Source organism: Phoca vitulina, unplaced genomic scaffold (genome assembly GCF_004348235.1).
Source record: "Phoca vitulina isolate PV1807 unplaced genomic scaffold, GSC_HSeal_1.0 scaffold19, whole genome shotgun sequence".
Classification (NCBI taxonomy): domain Eukaryota; kingdom Metazoa; phylum Chordata; class Mammalia; order Carnivora; family Phocidae; genus Phoca; species Phoca vitulina.
Genome location: NW_022589722.1, coordinates 17,125,683 through 17,146,136, shown reverse-complemented (window position 1 = coordinate 17,146,136; position 20,454 = coordinate 17,125,683). Strand labels below are relative to the sequence as shown.

The window sequence follows — 20,454 nt, the reverse complement described above, 5'->3', positions numbered from 1 at the left end:
CTGGAAGATAAATATTTAGTTTTGGAATAGATTAAAGCATATGTGCATTCAAAATTCTATGGGTATTTACCAATTCCTCTGAAAAAAGGCTATACCAATTTATCTCCCATATGAAGCGTCCCCCCCCACCTCCTTTTTAAAAAACAGCTTAAGGAATTTGAGGTCCCGAGAAATTAAATGATGTAGGTATTGGTGGATCAAAGTAGAACTATTCATATTTTAAAAATTTCTTACGCCCCTCTCTCAATATTTTAAGGCTCAGAAATTTCTATACTCAGGGGAGCCTGGGTGGCTCAGTTGGTTAAGCGACTGCCTTTGGCTCAGGTCATGATCCTGGAGTCCCTGGATCGAGTCCCGCATGGAGTCCCGCATCGGGCTCCCTGCTCGGCAGGGAGTCTGCTTCTCCCTCTGACCCTCCCCCCTCTCATGTGCTCTCTCTCTCTCTCTCTCACTCTCTCAAATAAATGAATAAATAAAATCTTTAAAAAACAAAAATATTGAGAGAAATTTCTGTAAAAGATCAGAGGAACTTTTGACCAGTTAATAGATATTCTCATAGTAACTAAGTACAGTGATATATGGAGCAATGCTGTTGAGGCTGCTTTATCACAAAATATGAAGGCAAACATTTGCGGTAAAGGTAATATTAACGTTGACAGCAATGGGAATAGCAAACATTGAGGGCTTAGTATGGACCTTGTAGGTTATAAATAAATTAAACAGTGATAACTTGCTTAAGAAATCTGTTGAGAAGGATATTTCTTTCTGAGAAGTCCATTTTAGCAGGGTTAAAACAAATTTTTAGCACAATTAGGTGCTTATTATGCCAGGTCTCATTTAATCCTGTCACGAGGGTGTGGTCCTCATTTCTAGATTTACCGGTGTCAGAGTCAGTTTGAGGCAGGGTTTATATGACTCTAACACCCATGTTCAACCTCCAGGGGCGTACCCACTCTCATTCCCCTTACTGCTATCAGATGGGCCAGGGACAGATATTAAATAACTTTGATTCCCTGGTGCAGATGTTGGACCTTTCAATTCTACTTCAGTCTTTTTCATTAGGCCAAGAGAAAGCTAGTTTGGTACAAGTTTGTCTTAAATGTCTCTCTAATAAATACATGTTAATCTATTCAGTAAAAAGAGAAGTGTATCTAACTAGAAGTTTTTCAGTTTGCTTTTTAATGCATTTATTTTTATGCCTACTATCTATTTGTGGCATATGATAAGTGTTTTGCACTTATGGTTATAATGAAGCTTCCAGTTAAAATTTTTTTTTGTATTAAATTGTTTTAAAAATTAGAAGTCATGTATTTTCTATATTTTCTTTCCATTCAAAAATAACTCCTTCCATTTAAGTTCCTTTTGCTCCTGCTCTCCCCCACCTTAGTCCCCTATTTCTGCAAAAACTGGGAAGGCTCATTATTAGCAGTTGTAGAGCAAGGTGTGGAGATTATTATTTTTTATTTTATCTTTTTTTAAGATTTTTAAAAAAGATTTTTATTTATTTGACAGAGAGAGAGAGCACGCACACGAGCATGAGCAGGGGCGGGAGGGGCAGGCAGACTTCCCACTGAGCAGGGAGCCTCATGCGGGGCTCCATCCCAGGACCCTGAGATCAACACCTGAGGCAGATGTTTAACAGACTGAACCACTCAGGTGCCCCTAAGATTTTATTTTTAAGCAATCTCTACACCCAGTATGGGGCTTGAACCCACAACCCCGAGACCAAGAGTTGCATACTCTGCCAACTGAGCCAGCCAGGTGCCCGTAGAGATTATGATTTTTTAATTTAAAAAAATTAAAACAATAAAGCTACAATTTACAGTCATTTTGATTAGAGAAATAGAGACACTACAATCTGCCATAGTTAGCCATTCTTACACAGCTACCATATCATTTTTCTTTCCTGTTTTTTTCTCATGTGCATTTTTTCTAATAATGATAGTTAACATTCATTGAATATTTTTTATAGGTATTGTTCTTAGCATTTTACATGTTTGATCTTCTGAACTATTTTATGATATAGATACTGTTATCCCTATTTTGCAGATGAGGAAACTGAAGCATGGTAAAATTAAGAAACTTGCTATAAGAACTTGAATCCAGGGAATTGGTCTTCTATGGCCTATAGTTTTTTTTCTTTTTACCTAACCCTTATAAATATTTTCCCCTTGCTAGTTCTCAGACTCTTTAAGAAATAACTTTAATTCAGTATAATTTATATAAAATTTAAATGCACCCATTTTAAATGTTCAGTTGATAAATTTTGATGAATGCCTATACTTAACCACCACTATAATTAAAATTCCCAGGGCGCCTGAGTGGCTCAATCAGTTAAGCAAGCATCCGCTTTCGGCTCAGGTCATGATTTCAGGGTCCTGGGATCAAGCCCCACATTGAGCCCCACATCGGGCTCCCACTCAGCGCAGAGTCTGCTTCTCTCTGCCCCTGCCCCCCTGCTCATGCTCTCTCTCTCTTTCATAAATAAATAAAATCTTAAAAAAAAAAATTTCTATTGCCCTAAAGAGTTCCTTCGCGACCCTTCCAAGTTATTTCCTTCCCCACTCTCCACCAGGCAAGCAGTGATCTGCTTTCTATCACTGTTCTAATTTTTCTTTTTACTTTCTTTTCCACCCACAAGTTTAGAAATTTAGAAATGAAATGTTTAATTCCCAAAATTTGTGAATTTTTCAAGTATCTTTCTATTCGTTTCTAATTTAATTTAACTATTGTGGTTAGAGAGCATACTTTATATGGTTTCAATTCTTTCAGATTTGATGATTTTGGTTTGTAGCCCAGAATGGAGGTCAGGGAATATCATTTAAAGGGCCAGATAGAAAATATTTCAGGCTTTGTACTCAAAGCCTGCTCACAGGCTCCACTGCTCAACTCTGCTGTTGCAGCATGAAATACATAATATATGAATGGGAATGTTGAAATCTCTAACTGTGTTAAGGGTTTGTCTGTTTCTCCTTTCATTTCTGCCAGTTTTTGCTTTGTATATTTTGGAGCTCTGTTGTTAGGTGCATACACTCTTAGGATTGTTACGTCTTTTTGGTGGACTGACTGCTTTATCATTATGTAACGTCACTCTCTATTCCTAGTAATACTCTTTGTTCTGAAGTCTTCTTTTTCTGATAAACTTCCCTAGTTCACATCTCTCAGGATTCACACTCCCATACTGCCTGAGATCTAATATTTGAAAAAAGCTATTATATTTTGTCTAGTTTTCTAATTTTCTGAAGAGGATAGGTATGTCTAGTCCCTATTATTCTATCATGGCTACAAGCAGAAGTCCGTAACTGTCTTTTTAACAGATGTACAACCTGCCATCTGCGGTTATTCCCTTAGCAAAGCAAAGACCACTTAGTTTGCTTGCTTTCTTTTATCATTTTTTTCTATCATAAACAATGTAATGGCATCTTAATGGCTATAGTTTTTCGCTATTTTGATTAATTCCTTGGAGTGATTCCCAGAAAGTAGAATCACTGAGTCAAAAATTGTAAACACTTTAATATATTTTGAAATATATTGTCATTTATTTTCTAAATATACCTTCCAATAGCTTTCCAAAATTACCAGTTTACAGTTCCATAGCTGTATATGAGATAAAAGTTTCACCAGTGTTACATACTTACACTTAAAAAAATCTGTATCATTGCTTTAAAGTTTTTTTGAATTCTAGAAAGATTGCATGTGCTTTTATATGTATTCTTGTATTGTTTTTTCTTTTTATCTGTTTGTATCTTTTGCTTATATGTCTACTAGGATGCCAGTATTTTTTTTTTAGAATAAAGATATACTTATTTGTGGCAAATATTTTTTTACAGTCCGTTGATTGCCTTTTACATCTTTTCAAAATGTAACCATATCTGTCCATCCTTTGTGATTTCTTCTACAGCTTATAAGTTTTGGAAGTCCTCTCCAGGTTTGGTAAATATTTAATAATATTTTCTTTTCATTTAAAAATTATATTAAATTTTTTCATTCAACAAATATTTACCTATCACCCACTCTTAGCCAGTCATTATACTAGGTGTTGAGGACATGGTACAGACCAAAATAGAAATGACCTCTGATTGTATGGGACTAGGAGAAGGTGAATATTTGCAAGGGCCGATAATCTAATTCTAGCTTCCTACTTGGCTGGAGAGAAGTCTGTTAATAAAGCACCCAGGACACCTATTCTGTCATTTTTTAAAGATTTTTTTTTGGGGGGGGGTGCAGTAGTGTGAGAGTACAGCTTAAACTTTTTTTTTTCAAATTGCCACCTATTTATTACAATATCATTTATTGGATAGGTGCTTCCACCCATTGATTTAAGGGATTTCATTATCTCTATAATATAGAGACACTATAAAGTATTTGTTCTGGAGTCAGGCTAACCTGTGTTTAGATACCTGCTCTCCACTCACTAGCCAAGTGACTTTGGACATGTTGCTTATCCTGTTTGAACTTTTGTTTCTTTGTCTGTAAAGTAGGGTGGCAATATTATCTATTATTGAACTATTGTGACAATTAAAAGCAAAAGGGTTAACACTTTTTAAAAAGGTACTGCATTATTCTTGTCAGGTGATTGTGATTAAAAATTGCCCTATACACGGTAACATGATGTTTCTACTTAGGTGGAGGCAAAAAAAAAATAATGCTTGGTATGAAAATGAGTTGCATTAAGAAAAAGCTCATAAAAAAGGGTTGTTTTCATTTAATTTTTTTGCTTCTGAGCAAGGTGCAAGCATATCTACGTCAGTGTTGGAGGGTGTATGTTTTATCATTAGCTTAGTGGATTTGAATTCCCAGCTCATGTAGGTGGGTGGAATTTGTATGAGTCTGCTCAACTTTAGATTAAAAAAAAAAAAAAAATCACAGAACTCCGTGAAGGTCTTTGATCCCAACTTCCTTGTGTCTCTCACATGCCAGGTGCATTACTGGTCTTGGGCCTTGTGACACTTTGATATCTTCTTATCCTGACCTCAACTTCATACCTGTTCATTCTTGCTTCTGGTCTTGGTCATGGGTCTTGGCTAATTCTGCTCCTAGACACATGAGGATCCTTCTCTGGGTTTGTCTTCCTTTTCACACTCTCAGGAAGTCCCCTTGCAGGATTTCCAGATTTATAGGGAGCAGCAGTAGCAGTGGGTGGAAGGAATACTGGGAAGGTGGAATGGTAGGCTGGGGAAAGGGGGAGAGCCTTGTGTCCAGTGCTTGCCCACCTCGTGGTTCTCAGCTCCTCAGCAAAAGCTTTGAGGGAGACGAGGAGAAATGGGAACTTCCTTTAATCCTAAAATGAATGTTTTTTTTCTTTTTCAGTCTTAAACTAGATTTTCAACTCTGATCTGTCCGTTGGTTGGCACCTCTCACATTCACAGGTCAATAAGAAAGAAACCATTTTGGGGGAAGTTCTCAGAGTGTTTGCAGCTAACATAATTAGGAGGAAGTTTCAGAAGCAGCGGATGTTGGCAGCTATGCCAGGATGAAAATGGTTATATTTTAAGCATGATGTCATCCCCTGAGCAAAGTGAAATAAGCCAGAAGGCAAATGTAGACAGGTATGCCCAATTTGTTTTAAAGTTCCAGAAACCCATTCAGCCTTACATCTGCTCAACTCTGAATGACTTTCAAGAAGAGAGAGACTTTTTGGCAAACTACATATTTCCTCAGCTTAATGAACTCTGCAATTCCCGGGGCACATATTTCAAAGCCGTAGACCTGAGGTGGCCGGCGTTGATGGCCCCGCCACCCTTATCCTCCAACCTGTTTAGACAGCATTCTTGTCTCCACTCCCAGTATCTGAAGCTCTGTCTCGACTATGTGAACACCTGCTTTCCCTTTTTCATCTGCATGCTGGGTCAGACATATGGGGACTTTCTCCCTGAGCACGTGCCTTTACTGTTCTCCAAAGCGACTGACTTGTCAAGTTTATCCACAGTAGAGCAGAATCTCTATGTTGCTGCAAAAAATGGTTATCCTTGGGTCCTGGAGAGTCCCAACTACAGTTTGACGGAGTTTGAGATCATCCAAGCAGCATTTCTGAATGAGTCTCAATTTCAGTATTTTTACTTTAGGACCGGAACCACGCTGCTGAAGACTTTAGATGAGGAAAAAGAGAGGCTGTCCTCAGGCTCTCTGAATGATGAAGAAAAATTAAAGATCGGAAAACTTAAGGCCAAGATTATTAGCAAAGGACTCCCTGTCCGATTTTATAAAGATCTCCACGAGTTGGGTGAGCTGGTTTTCAAGGACTGGTCAGTTGTGATAGAACAACTTTACCCAGCCACTTTAATGATTGAAAATATGGGTGAGTAACTATGGAGATAGCTAAGTCTGTTATCAACATAAAGTTAATATGTTTTGCATGTCTTCCTCGTAAGAGGACTTTTGAAATGATTGAAAATATACCCTAAGCATTTAAAATTGTTACCATATTTCTGTAACATGCATTTCCCCACTTGAAGATTTTTGAAACTGGAAATTAGAGCAAATAAAGGATCATGGAAGATTATTTAGGAAGTCCAGGAGCTCGGAGAAGACCTCAAATATCTGGCAGTCCCCCTACGGGACATTTGGCCTCGTCTGAAGTCATTTTGGTGGCAGAGCTGGGGGGGAGTGCTCCTGGCATCTTAAGGGGTGGAGGTCAGGGATACTGCTAAACATCATTCACCCTTACAACTCAGTAATCCGTGGACCGGCAGCCTCAGCATTACCTAGGAGCTTGTTAGAGAAGCATTCCAGATCTACTGAATAAGAGTTTACATTTTAATAAGATGACCAGGTGGGTTGCATACACATAAAGTCTGAGAAGCACAGCTTGCCATTCTGCCTCTAAATGAAGTGATTACATTTATTTTTGAAAGTAGTGTCTTGTAGACACATAGAAAGAAATGGCAGAGCAATATTAGAGTATGGCAGAGATTTTTCACCTAGACAGACTTTGGGAGGGGTCCGTGGTGCCCTTAAAATTACATAAAAAATAGTATGTTTACATGCATAAGAAGGTAAGAAGATGGCCTGTGTCTTTGATCAGATTCTCAAAAGGTGAGAATGACCTTTCAATGAGAGTGACCTTTTTCAATGACCCCAAAAAAGGTTATGAATTACTGTTGTAAGGGCCCAGTGAATGTGAGATTGCAAAGTGACGGCAGGTGGTGCATTCCCAAATGATTTCAGGGGCCAGGTAGGCAATGGTCCTTATGATAGGGAGCAGGTGGATCTGCGGCGAACTGAACGGACAGAGTTGACTCACCTAAACTCATTCGAATGCAGTGTTGGTGGGGAGGGAGGCGGGTGGTGAAATCCCACCGGTGCCGATCAACTCTGCCTACAAGCCAAATCCTTTTGGAGTCCTAGAAAAGAATATTGTGTCAATCATCTCTTTGGGTTGCAGGTGACTCAAATTGGCTTTAACAAAAAGGGAATTTATTAGCTTATATAACTTTAAAGCCTAGGATTAGGTCTGGTTCAGCTCAGGCTTCAACCAGTGGCTCAAAAGATATTACCTGCCCTGGTTTCTTACTATTTCTCAGCATGGCTCTGCTCTCCTGATATTGCCGCAATTCGGTGGCTCCTCCATCGTGGAAGGAAGGTGGCTGTAGTAGCTGCATGTTCAAGTCCAGCAGAAGTGGCTCAAAGTCCGAGCATCGAGTCTTTCTGTCTCTGATTAGCCTGCCTGGGACCATATGCTTGTATCTGACTTAATCACTGGTGCCAGGTGATGCTCTGATTGGCTCATCCTGGGTCATATGCCCCCTTGAGCTGGAGGTGGAGTCAGACCCACTGGAATAACATGAACTGAGAGTTGGGACAGGTGGGATACCGGATGGTAATCTGGGGCTGTTATGGAAACTAGGGTAGGGTGAATGGTTGAGTGTCAAAAAATATCCTGAATATTTACTACAAGCTTGGAGTTTTAGAATGTCTAAGGACACACACGATCTCAGGTTTTTCAGTTCCTAGCTGTGTGTGACCTTGAGCAAATGACAATATTGGTAAGCCTTAGTTTCTTCTTCTACATAATGAGTTAACATTAGCCTCCTTGAGAGTAATAATGTGTGTAAAATAGCTAAAAACAGTGCCTGACGCATATTAGGCACAGAGTAAATAGCTGATGAGAACGAATAGCAACAAATGAGTCCTGGAAGAATATATGCATTTGGCTAAAGCTTGAAATATGGTTAATAGTGATTTTCTTTGACTAATCTCAATCTGACCTGCATTTATAGATTAATATTTCCTAATGTGCTCAAGAATCAAGTCTGTCTGTGTATTTGGGTTAGAGACAAAGGTATTTCTCCATCGTATTCTCCTTAGCCTTTGATTTTAGTTATTGAAAAATTAGGTTGCTTTAGACTTAAGTTTTGAATGTATAATATGTGGACTAAATGTGTGAATTAGAAGTTACAGAATTATAAAAAAGGCTTTAGAAGTACTATATTATTTTTCTTCTGTATTTTTGCTACCCTTTAGTCACTCAGGTAGTTCCAAAATCTGTTGGGGTTGGGGGGCAGGTAACAAAAGGCCATTTGGGAAGCCGGTGGTTATTATAAGGCAATGTAGAGCTATTGATTTATGCTCTTAACAGGTAGAAACACTTCTGAGGTCCTTGAAGATACTTGAGTTTAGTGGGTGAGGTTCAGGTTTACCTCAAGAGACCCAGACAACTGTGGGATCATTCCCAATTCTGTCTAAGATCTTGAAATTTGAAGCTGATTTTGGCCAGACTGTAGGTCTTCCAGATCTATTTGGCTTTAACCAGAACCAGAGGGCAACCCAGTTAACTGTGGAGGCACAAGGTGAGTATCTTGGGAACCTACGAGGTCAACCTACCTAGCGTTCATTTTCTTGCATAACAGCCTCCCTCCATTAAAAGCAAAAACAAAACCTTGGGGGATATAAGTGTCTTCAGAGACAGAAGGGCATTTTGGCAGTCCAGAACACCTTGACTTTAATTAAACTATGAGTTTAGAATTACAGTAAATTGAAACTAGAAGGAATCGCTCAGAGATCCAAGCATCTAGCCCTGCCCCTTATTTTACCAGAGAGTTTAAGGGACTTGCCCAATGGCAGAATTACATCTGTACCCATGGTTGTCATTGTATTAGGGCATCTTGTCCAAAAATACACCCCATTCTCCCAACCCCTGCCATGGATAGACATACATACATTTGCCACAAGATTGAATTAGGTAACTTCATACTTAGATAACAATCTAAAAAAGATGAGGAGATGTATGTAGCAAATCCAGTTTTTGATTTTTTTTTTTTTTGCCCTTGTTATTCTGAGGTCAAGAAATAACTTAGAATCCTAAGTAGGATTTCATATACAAATAGCTTTAGGAAGATTAAATTACTTGCCTATTGTCTGCTTTCATTAGAATACATAATGGGCTGTGAAATATGGTGCCAACATAAAAAGAAGGTGATACGGATACAGAAGGGGAGATACCTTCCTGGGCATTTATAATAACCATATGTAATGGAAAATGTGAAATAAATCTAAGGTACTAAAACTTATTTTTTTGTCTATAAAGACTATAAGCACAACTTTGAACGTTTCTATCATGAAGAGTTTACTGAGAAGTGCAAGCAAGTGTTTGTTATTTCCAAGGAATCAAGTAGAACCTTCGAAATCTTGGAAAGATTTGCCTTAAAGGATGTGGGATTTGATTTTAACAGTGCCGCAGCAGGTTCCAGTTTAGACTCTCTTCTCAGGTAAGATATCAAGAAATCTCCAGCCTTTTTAGGCTTGAGCAAAACAGCCTGTCTTGAGTGAATATGATCCCTCAAATTTCAACTGTCTTCCCCCACCTCCCCTTTTCTATGCCCATCCTTTCCTGCAAGAGAGGCCCCTGAAAAGCCACCCTTGGTTTAGAATTTCCTTATCAGATATCACTCTGCGTTTGCAAAGTTTTCCTGGCTATTTCACTTCCTTTCTTCTAGTCTCCTGAAGGAGATTATAAACTCTGGAGGGCAGGGCTTGCCTCCCCACCGCCCACCCCTGATCTCAGTTGGTCTAAGTAATTCCCGACAATGATGGAATGACTTTAAGGAGAAGAAATTAGATCAGAAAAAATAAATAATGCATCTGTACAGTGTTGTATATTTTACAAAGAGCTTCCACATACATCATCAGCTCATTATTAATTACATTAAGATATTCAGCTAACGCTCATTGACTGCCTACTCTGGGCCACATTATTATTTGTGTTTGTGTATGGAACTGAATTATCTTACCCAACATATGCACTCATTGTTTTATCCAGTGTCCTCCACATCAAAACCCCTATATCTCTCCCCACCTGGCACGGTGGCATACTCTGTTCATCACCTCCAGGCAGGAAAAGGCTGGGGCGTGAAGTAGGATTCGGGTTGTCTGCAGTGTTCCTCTCTGTCTCATCCGTAGAAATAGGGAGATTCTTGAGATAGTTTTCTTTCTTCCATCCTCCTCCTCCTCCTCTTCTTACAACAGATCTCCTTTATTTTGTGAGTTTTGTATTTTGAAAGAAACCCACCACAGCGGCTGGGATGGCTCAGCCCCTCTCCCTCCACCATCTCCACCACCTCTGCCCTAGTCTCTGCACCCACCATTTTAGCCCACTGAGGTGTAGAGCTACCAACATTTTTGTGGTTCCGGAAACTCGTGCCAAGAGGAAGACGAGTTATTTGGTTAATACAACATGGAGCTCAGGCAAGGCTTTTAAAACTTAACAGGGGTTTGAATATATAGGTCATGTGTTAAAAAAAAATCTTAGGTTTGAATAGGCAAATCCATAGAGACAGAAAGTAGGTTAGTGGCTGCCAGGGTATGAGAGAAGAGGAGAAACAGGAAATGACTCCTGGTGGGTCTGGAGTTTCTTTCGGGGGTGCTGAAATTGGTTTGGAATTAGTGGTGGTATTTGTATAACCATGTGAGTACAGTAAAAATCACTGAGTTGTACACTGTAAAATGGTGAGATTTTGGTATGTGAATTATATCTCACGTAGGTTATAATTTGAGTATTTCAGAGTAGATGAGAAATTTGATGGTTTTTATTGCAATGAAACGAGTCCAAATGTGCCCAATTAAGTATAATAATGAAACAAGTCCTTTGAAATTAGCTGTGTGGAAACAGGACTTTGCCATTTGGAAACAATACTTTGTACTGTAAGTTCCTGAATCACATGTATAGGTAACAGAAAGGGGTGTTCTTTTGAAGTTTCAAAACATTGTCTTAACAGCTGACCATCTAGAACAATAAGCACAGATTGCTTTGCAATGTTTTCATTTTCTATTTGTTCTTAAGAAATCATTCAGACCCTAGCCTAATTATGTGGATGTATTTTATTTGTATTTTTCCTTCATTGGTTTTACCTGCCAAGAGCCAAGGAGTGTCCTAGACACAGGGAATGTAGCAGTGGACAAAGAGACAAAACCCCCTGCCTCCACAGAGCTTACATTATGGAGCTAGGCAACAAACATGGCAAATATGGAAAACATATAATGGGTTCGATGCCTTTAGTGCGCTATGGAGCAAAATATAAAACCTTGAAAAGGGAATAGGCTATCTGGTAGAAGTGGCATTTGGCTAACTACTGGAAGCAGGTGAGGGAGCAAGCTATGCAAATATGGATTGGACAAGCATTCCAGACAGAGGGAACAGCATGCACAGAGGTCCCGAGGCTGGAGGAATGGCAGGGAGGCCAGGGAGCTGGAAGGAAGTCAGGGCTGTAGGGAATGAGGGTGGACATGTAATGGATGGGGGGGTGTGGGTCTTGTCTAGTCTTACGGGTCATTGTAAGGACTTGGGCTTTTTACTACTTTTACCACAGAGCAGTGACATATGTCATGTATTTTGACAAGCTCACTCTGGCTGCTTGGCTGAGGAGAGACCAAAAGAGGGCAAAGGTGGAGGTAGGACACAAAATCAGATTCTGCCATTCAAATTTGATGGCAATGCAATTAAAGCAGTAACACACTGACTCCTAATTCATAATAATGGAGGTGGAATTCTTTTTTTTTTTTAAAGGTTGACTCTTCTAAGATATTGTTTAGAAAAGTAGCAAGTTGCTTTTTTTTTTTTAAGATTTTATTTATTTATTTGACAGAGAGAGACACAGCAAGAGAGGGAACACAAGCAGGGGGAGTGGGAGAGGGAGAAGCAGGCCTCCCGCAGAGCAGGGAGCCCGATGCGGGGCTCGATCCCAGAACCCTGGGATCATGACCTGAGCCGAAGGCAGGCGCTTAACAACTGAGCCACCCAGGCGCCCCTCTTTTTTTTTTTTTTAAAGATTTTAGTTATTTATTCATGAGAGAGAGAGAGGCAGAGGGAGAAGCAGGCTCTCCACTGAGCAGGGAGCCCGACGCGGGACTCGATTCCAGGACCCTGGGATCATGACCTGAGCCGAAGGCAGACACTTAACCATCTGAGCCACCAGGCGCCCCTGGAGGTGGAATTCTTATGGAGAATTTCTATTTAATGATCCTAACCTTCTTTAGGTTTCCTATTTTAATGATCTTCAGACTGATCCTCTTCCTTTGCTGAACCCGAATGTCAGGCTTATTTATTTGATTTCATTCACTCATTCAACAATTTATGATCAGTTACTGTGTCAGTCACAAGCTAATAACGAGTAAGGTAAGCCTGGTAACTGCCTCCGTGGAACTTCCATCCGTAAAAAAATCATGAGGCACATATTTATTAAATCACAAATGTGTGAGGAACAGGGTTGGAGTCTGTCTGTAGTGATACCAGTGGACCTGGGAATCCTCTGCATATCTGGAAGTTCTTCACCGCAATTTAAAGTTAAGCAACGGGACAGGTTATAGTGTGCTCATGCCAGTTCAGAGAAATCACATTTCTGCAGTACTACGGGCCGCAACACTCTGGTAGAGGAGCAGGCTACGTCTTAGTGAGTTACTAATAGTCGTGGAAATTTTCAATGTCATGGGAATCAGGATTAATGAGAATCCCTGGCATATGAATGCTTCTATTTTTTATTCTCTCCTGATATGATGTTATATGGAGGGCCAGTCTGGCGATGGTGGCTATGACCTCAGGAAGTTATGGATAAGCAGGGCAGATACAAGGGCAGTGGACTGCTGTGGAGAGTCTCCCTCCCTGGGCCTTTGGGCAGGTTGGGCCCTTGATGAACCCCAGGTTAACATTGGACAACCCTAGGATCTGTGTAGCTGGAAGGGCCTTCTAAGGTTACCATCTCTCGACTGTTCTAATTTTACATAGGACAGAGCTAAAGCCCAGAGGGCAAATAACTTACTTGGAGCCAAGTGAGGCCAAAGTTGAGACTAGAATTTCATATCTCTTAGAGAGAGATGCAGGACAATTTTTTTCTCCCTTCCTCCCTCCCTCCCTTCCTTTGTAAATATTCTTGACTACATTTTACCCTTTTATTTTTTTCAGAATAAATCCTCTTCCAGTTTACAAGTCTATTTTGCTCTTGTCTGGAGAACGTGGTTGTGGGAAGTCTACTCTGATCGCCAACTGGGTGAATTATTTCAAAAAGAAATACCCCAGCATGTTGATGATCCCTCATTTTGTGGGCAGCACTTGTGAAAGCAGTGACATCATGTCCGTGATACATTACTTCATCACAGAGTTACAGTACAAAAACTATGGTACTGGAATCAAGCCTTTAACTTTGGTGAATTTTGTTAGAGATAGATATTCTGTCTGCTGTTCCTACAGCTGATTTCCTCTTGTTCCGGTGTAAATGCTGTATTGTCTCCCACCTCTTCCCCTCGCAGAGTTCAATTTCCTTCTTTCTTTTTGTACTTCCTTCTTTCACCAAATATTAATTGAGTACCTTTATGTGCCAGGGCACTAGGCAGTGGGGATGCAAGAGTGAACAAAAGGAACAAAAGTCCTTACCCTCATGGTGTTTTTATGTTATTGGGGTGAGTGAGACAAAGAGTTCGCCAACTAAAAACCTAATACAGAAGGTTGGATGGTAAGTTCTAGGAAGAAAAATAAGACAGAGCCAGAAGGGAGGTAGTGTGTGGTGTGGTCAGAACGGTTAGGGTTTGAAAAGGTGGCCTGGGGAAGCCTCACTGAGAAAGGGACCTTTGAATACATACCTGAAGGAGGGCGCCAAGCAGGTATCTCAGGGATAGCATTCCAGCCAAGGGAGACAAGTGCAAGGCCTCCATGGCAGGATGTGCCTCCCAAGTATTGCTCCTCCTATTGGACGCCATAACTGTTTCTTGAGCATGTTCATTTACTCACGTGCTCATTCAGTCACCCATTGCTGAGTATTTATTGGTTGCTTATTCTGTGCCAGACACTTACTTCCCTGGGTTCTGGGATGTCCACCTCAGGAGAATAAGGTCATGGCTCCCACAGATATGATGTTCTAGTTGAGAAAGGCAGATAACAAATAAAAAAGAAACAAATAGTGATAAACGCCATGCAGAGTGATGTGATAAGGTGACAGGGTGCTAGTTAGGTTGAGTGGTCCAGGGCTGCGTCTCTGTATTAGAATAACTCTAGCTGTGGTGACAACTAAGGCCCATTTCAGTGGCTTCTTGAATGAAGTCTATCTCTCACTCATGGAACAATCCAGTAAGGGGTTCTTAAGTTAGGTAACAAGTGGCTTTCTTCCATGTGATGATTTGGGGACACAGGCCTTTTCCATTTTGAGGCTGTGTTGTCCCCTAGAGCCTTGGAGGCTTCTGCCTTTGGCTAGAGGAAGAGGAAAAAGGGGGGAAAAGGCACACCCGTTCCTTTAACGCCTTGGCCTGGCAGCGATCCAGATCACTTCCCCTGCCATTCTTTTGGCAGGAACTTGGCCACCGTGGGCCCACATGGCCACACTGGGAGTCAAGTGGGGACAGAAAGCTAACCCCACCCCGGAAGGGGGAGTGTGGACTTTTGCAGGACAAGTAGCTATCTCTGCTATACTCTGTGAAGATTTTATGGACGAGGAGGAGCTAGCCATGTGGAGATTAGAACATTCCAGGTGGAGAGAACAGTTAAGGTAATACAGGTCCTAAGCCAGAAACAAAAGTGAGTTAGAAAGGAAAGCAGGCCAGTGTGACTGGCAGGAGGTGAAGGCCAGGCCACTTCGGGTCTGGGCTTTGTTGCACAGAATATTAGGTCAGATTCTGTTGAGTACAGTGGGAGGCCAATGGGGGATCTTAACCAGGGGAATGATACGATATGATTGATATTTTGAAAAGATTAAAGTCAGTCTGATGTATGGAAAATGGATGTAGGGGAGCAAGTATGGAGGCTTGTTAGAGGCTACTGCAGTGGTCCAAGCAAGCGATGACGGGGGCTTGGGGAGGGCAGGAGCAGAGGAGGTGGAGGGCTTTCGCTGGACTGAGAGTCTCCTGAGGAATTGCATGTGGGGCTTGAAGGACAGGAGGAGTTGAGGACAGCTTTGGGAAGCTAGCTAGATGGTGAGGGCTGTGTACTGAGATGGGGCATTATCAGTGGGGTGGGGACAGCAGGTTTTGAGGGGAATCAAAAGAGTTCTGCTTTGGATGAGATTTAGTTAAGATACAAGGTGTCTATGGGGAATGATAACAATTGTGTGGGATCTACCTCTGTTCTAGGAGCGGTTTGGGAGCCCGACTGCTACTTATTAGCCATGTGAGCTTCGGTGAGTTATCTTAACTCTCTGTGGCTCCATGTTCCCAGTTTGTAAAATGTGGATAATAAAAGAAATGTCTTTTAGGTAGTTGAGAAGATTAACTAAGGTTAAGTATGAAAAATAAAGACACTTAGCACAGTGCTTGGCGTAGAGTAAGCACTGATAAATAGCAGCTATTATTATTAATGGGTGTCTGCCGTGTATTTGCGTGTCTGACCCCACCTGCTTTGGGGAACTCATCCCTTCTTCCGTGGGGCTTGTAGCCAAGCGTGCATTTGGGTATTGAGTGTGTATGTGGGGCTCAGAATGAGTTTCGATGGATGTGTATTATCTCTACATGATGGGACAGATATTTGAGCTCCTTTGTGTGAGTGTGTATGTGTGCGTGTGTGTGTCCCTGAGTAAATAGGGTAAACATGTGGGCATGAGTTCTCTGCGGTTGCATTTCTCAGGGCATGTAAAGTGGGTAAAATCAAAATCAGTAGCAGCAGGTGTGACTGGTTCTAGAAGACAACCACTGATCCTGCTCAGCCACAGCCCAAGGGGGTTCAGTCTGGCCAGGCTGAGGAGATGAACTCTACCGAACGTGCCCAATTATGATTTTATTCCCAAAGCGAATTGTGATTTTAATGAGTGTGGTTTTAGGTACTGAAAGCTCCTGATAAAAACAGCTGCTGTCTTCAAAACAAACAGATCTTGAAGTTGACAAAGTAGAATCAATTCAGGAACAGCCTGTGAATAGCAGACACTCAGGCGACACCTTGTGTCCCTCAGAGGATACCCCCACCTCATTAACAGCATGAGGCCAAGGGCAGGGGCTGGGCTTCTGCTCTTGGCCCACCTGCATCTTCCATCCTGGCCCTGCTACTTACTAGCTGTGTGCTCTTGGGCAGTTTGCTGAAGCGACGTGCGCCCCGATTTCTCATCTGCAAGATAGGGGTGGGACTAACAGTATGTACATAAAGCTGTGTGAGGAGTAAGAGATACTACAGGTAAAGGACTTAAAAGAGTCCCTGGCACACGGTTGCTGTTAGTATGATTGTTGTTGTGATTATTATTATTAATATTCCTCACTGAGCTAGAGAAAGAGGCAGAGGGCGGGGGCCTGCTAAGGGAAACAAGAAACTTCTGTTCATTGGCTAGACTGGGGGTCGGGGGGCCAGGCAATGCAGGAGAGTTTGCAGCCACAGCCGGGGAGGAGGCTGAGGGGAAGCACCGCAGCTTGGCCGCGGGAGCCAGGAAGCTGGGTTTCGCCTGTGTGAGGTGGATGTGGGCGAAGAGGAGGAGCTGCTGCTGAGAACACAGCTGGCCCGGAGGTCAAGTGCTTGGAGCACATTCGGCTTCTTTGCAGAGCCGTTCCCTGGGGGCTGAGGCCCCCTCAGTGGGGTACAGCCACAGCTCCTGCGGGCGCCCTCCCTAGAAGGGACACCGGAACGCCCCCCTGCGCAGCTCACATTTCTGCTCCTCTGGCCTCACCCCTGCCTGCCTGGATAGAGGGATCTTGCAGATAGAAGGGCCTGGAGTGGGGTGCCTGGGTGGCTCAGTCATTAAGCGTCTGCCTTCGGCTCAGGTCATGATCCCAGGGGCCCCGCCTCGGGCTCCCTAGCGGGAAGCCTGCTTCTCCCTCTCCCACTCCCCCTGCTTGTGTTCCCTTTCTCGCTGTGTCTCTCTGTCAAATTAAAAAAAAAAAAAAAATAGACTTCCAACCTTTAAAAAAAAAAAAAGAAGGGGCTGGAGTCCGCTCTCCCCACTCCCACGCCCCTTGCCTGCCTTGCAGGCTGCTGATGTTCTTTCTGTGACACGCTTCACAGAAGGTCAGGAGAGAGCCACTGACTTTCTTATTTACATGTTTCCTCGCCCTGTTACCCCCAGAGCCCGGCGGCAGCCCGAAGAACAATGAGTTCCATTTACTGAACTGGCTTTCTGAGTGCCGGGCTCTGTGCTAAGGGCTTTATCAGCATCTTATTTAATGCTGTCAGCATCCAGCATTCTCGCCCCAGATAAAGAGACGGGCTCAGAGTGGCTGGCTCACGCAGCTACGTGTGGGCAGAGCAGGGCTTCAGACCAGGTCTTTGCCGAGCTCCAGGCCCCTCGTCCTCATTACTGCCCTGTCTTGCCTCCTTGAACCAACAGAGGGACACTTTGCTCTTCTGAATGATTTCCATTGGGGTCCTCTCATAGCATCAGTTCCCAGGAGCGTCTGCCCTCAAATCAGTGATGTGGAATGAGCAGAAATACTAACAGGACTTCTTGGCAGGGCTTGCCAGGCCTTGTGCCCTAGGCCCGGCTGCCTTCACAGGTCTCTGGCCTTTTGCACCATGGGTTTGGTCTCCCTGGAGCAGCTAGTCACTTCGGTCCCTCCTTGTCTGTCCGCTTCCATTCCCTTCTACTAGAAGGCCCCTCCCTTTTCTCAGGTCAGTTGAAATCCTTCTCCTCCCTTAAGCCCTACTTTTTTAAAAAGATTATTTATTTATTTATTTGACAGAGAGAGACACAGCGAGAGAGGGAACACAAGCAGGGCGAGTGGGAGAGGGAGAAGCAGCTTCCCGCCGAGCAGGGAGCCCGATGCGGGGCTCGATCCCAGGACCCTGGGATCGTGACCTGAGCCGAAGGCAGACGCTTAACGACTGAGCCACCCAGGCACCCCAGACCTATTTTAAAGAGCACCCTCTTGAGGCACCTGGCTGGCTCAGCCGGTGGAACATGTGATTCTTGATCTTGGGGTCATGGGTTCGAGCCCCATGTTGGGTGTAGAGAGTACTTAAAAATAAAATCTTTAAAAAAATAATAGAGAGCACCTTCTCAATAAGAGAGCCTGATGGATGCCTCTCTCCTTCACCTCCAACTGTCAGGTGGCAAGGATAGCCCCAGTCCCATTGTATTTTAGTTTATGTGGGTGTCTCCCTTCAAGGACTGTGAGCTTGTTGTCCTGGTCCCGCATGACTTATACATGGTCCTGTCATTATTTGTGTTACTGTATCCCTTTATAGTCCTGGGAGTGCAGGGAGCCGTGTCTATTTTTTTTTTCTTACTGTGGCACAGAGAAGTTCATTTTTTCAAACAAGTAAGACAAAAAGCTTAGCTTAAAAATAATAAAAACATTATACTCATGCATATAAACAACATCAAAAATAACATGTGTTTGAGCCATGTCTATTTTATTGGACATTGTCCCACTCTGTGCCTGACACAGGGCCTAATACAGAAGTTTCTCAATAAATCCTTATTGAATGGCAAGAGATAACACTGCCCAAAACTGAAAAAAATCAGTCAATCACTAAGTCATTTTGTTACAAAGTATTCTGAAATTGTATCAATTGACTTCTTTTCTCTCCCCATAAATTTACCTATCCTGACTGGGTCTTTGAACACTTGAGATGTTACTATTTAAATTAGGCAATAGGCCACTGTCATTGCATAGAGACAGTTTGGCCCTAACAGAATAAAGAGACATGTTTAGGATCATTTTCCACTGCTAGTAATTCTGACTGTCTTCAATATTATTTTGAGGAAAAATAATTCAAATTACCCCAAATGGGATTTTAAAAACACGGAACCAATGCTTTCCTTTGTGTACATAGATCTCAATCTGTAAGTATCTTCCTTGAGGTTTTTTTTTTTTCCTTTTTTTGTCTGGGATTATTTTTTTGCTGATTATTCTGAGTGATATTATGCTTTATGATTGTTAGGCTGTGTGTATTTTCTGAGGTTCATTCACCTCCGTTTTGTCACTTAGCCTCTGTAAGCCAGCTTCATGCAAGAGGTGAGCAGTGCATGCCTTCCACATATGAGTGCTGGTGAATCGTACACACTGGTGGTGACCCACACAGCTTGAAAACTCAAATGGAGTAATCTTTAAATGATGGTGTGTTGTTTGCAAGAAAACTATTAGCCCAGTCGGTGTTTTTAAAGCTCCCACTGATTTGTGTTCAAGTTTCTTCACCTTCCTAGGCCTGTTTCCTTACCTACAAAATGAGGATTTGGACTAGACTACATGATTTCCAGAATCCTCCTGCTCTAAACTTCAGTTACTTAAGGCCTGAAGTCTCGATATTGCCCATACTTTAAAAATATGGGGGAAAATACTTCCGAAAAACTGAAAGGATGAAGCACCAAGATGAATTGTGCTCTTCTGGCTCTTGAAAAATATTTTTTATTGTGTGACACAAGCACAAATCATCTTTTTTTTTAAGATTTTATTTTTTTTTAAGTAATCTCTACACCCAACATGGGATTTGGATTCATGACCCCGAGACCAAGAGTTGCACGCTCCGCTGACTGAGCCAGAGAGGTGCCCCTATCTTTTTTGATTCCTTCTCCTCCTTTATGTCTCACATTCATATATAACCTTCAAGTCATTAATTTTATGGTCATTTGCTAATACAAAAATATCTTTAAAAATCAATATGTCCAGTTGTAAGATAGGTAAGTCCCGGTGATGTTATGTATAGCATGGTGACTATAGTTAATAATCCTGTACTACATATTTCAAAGTGGGTAAGAGTACATCTTAAAAGTTCTTATCACAAGAAAAAAAATTTTTTTTAAATTCTTTTAAAAAAAATTTTTAAGTAGGCTCCATGCCCAACATGGGGTTTGAACTCACAACCCTGAAATTAAGAGTTGCATACCCTATGACTGAGCCAGCCAGATGCCCTGAAAAAAATGTTTTTGTATCTGTGTGGTGCTGGGTGGTCACTAGACTTACGGTGGTGATCATTTTGTAGTGTATACAAATATCGAATCATTATGTTGTACGCCTGAAACTAATGTAATAGTATATGTAATTTTTACCTCAATAACAAGAAGACGCACACTACCCTCTACTACAATGTAAAGGAGAAAGATAAAGTAATTTATTATAAAATAA

The 20,454-nt window shown here is 41.9% G+C and overlaps 1 protein-coding gene across 1 annotated transcript in view; it reads left to right on the top strand.

Moving 5' to 3' along the window:
* Window positions 1-20,454, top strand: part of LOC116639946 (putative tetratricopeptide repeat protein 41) — an 87,219-nt gene that overhangs the window by 6,209 nt on the left and 60,556 nt on the right. The window contains exons 2-4 of the mRNA XM_032416699.1: window positions 5,311-6,298; window positions 9,527-9,708; window positions 13,386-13,608. Of these exons, the coding sequence (XP_032272590.1) occupies window positions 5,497-6,298; window positions 9,527-9,708; window positions 13,386-13,608 (1,207 nt within the window). The 5' untranslated portion in view covers window positions 5,311-5,496. The remainder of the gene's footprint in view (window positions 1-5,310; window positions 6,299-9,526; window positions 9,709-13,385; window positions 13,609-20,454) is intronic.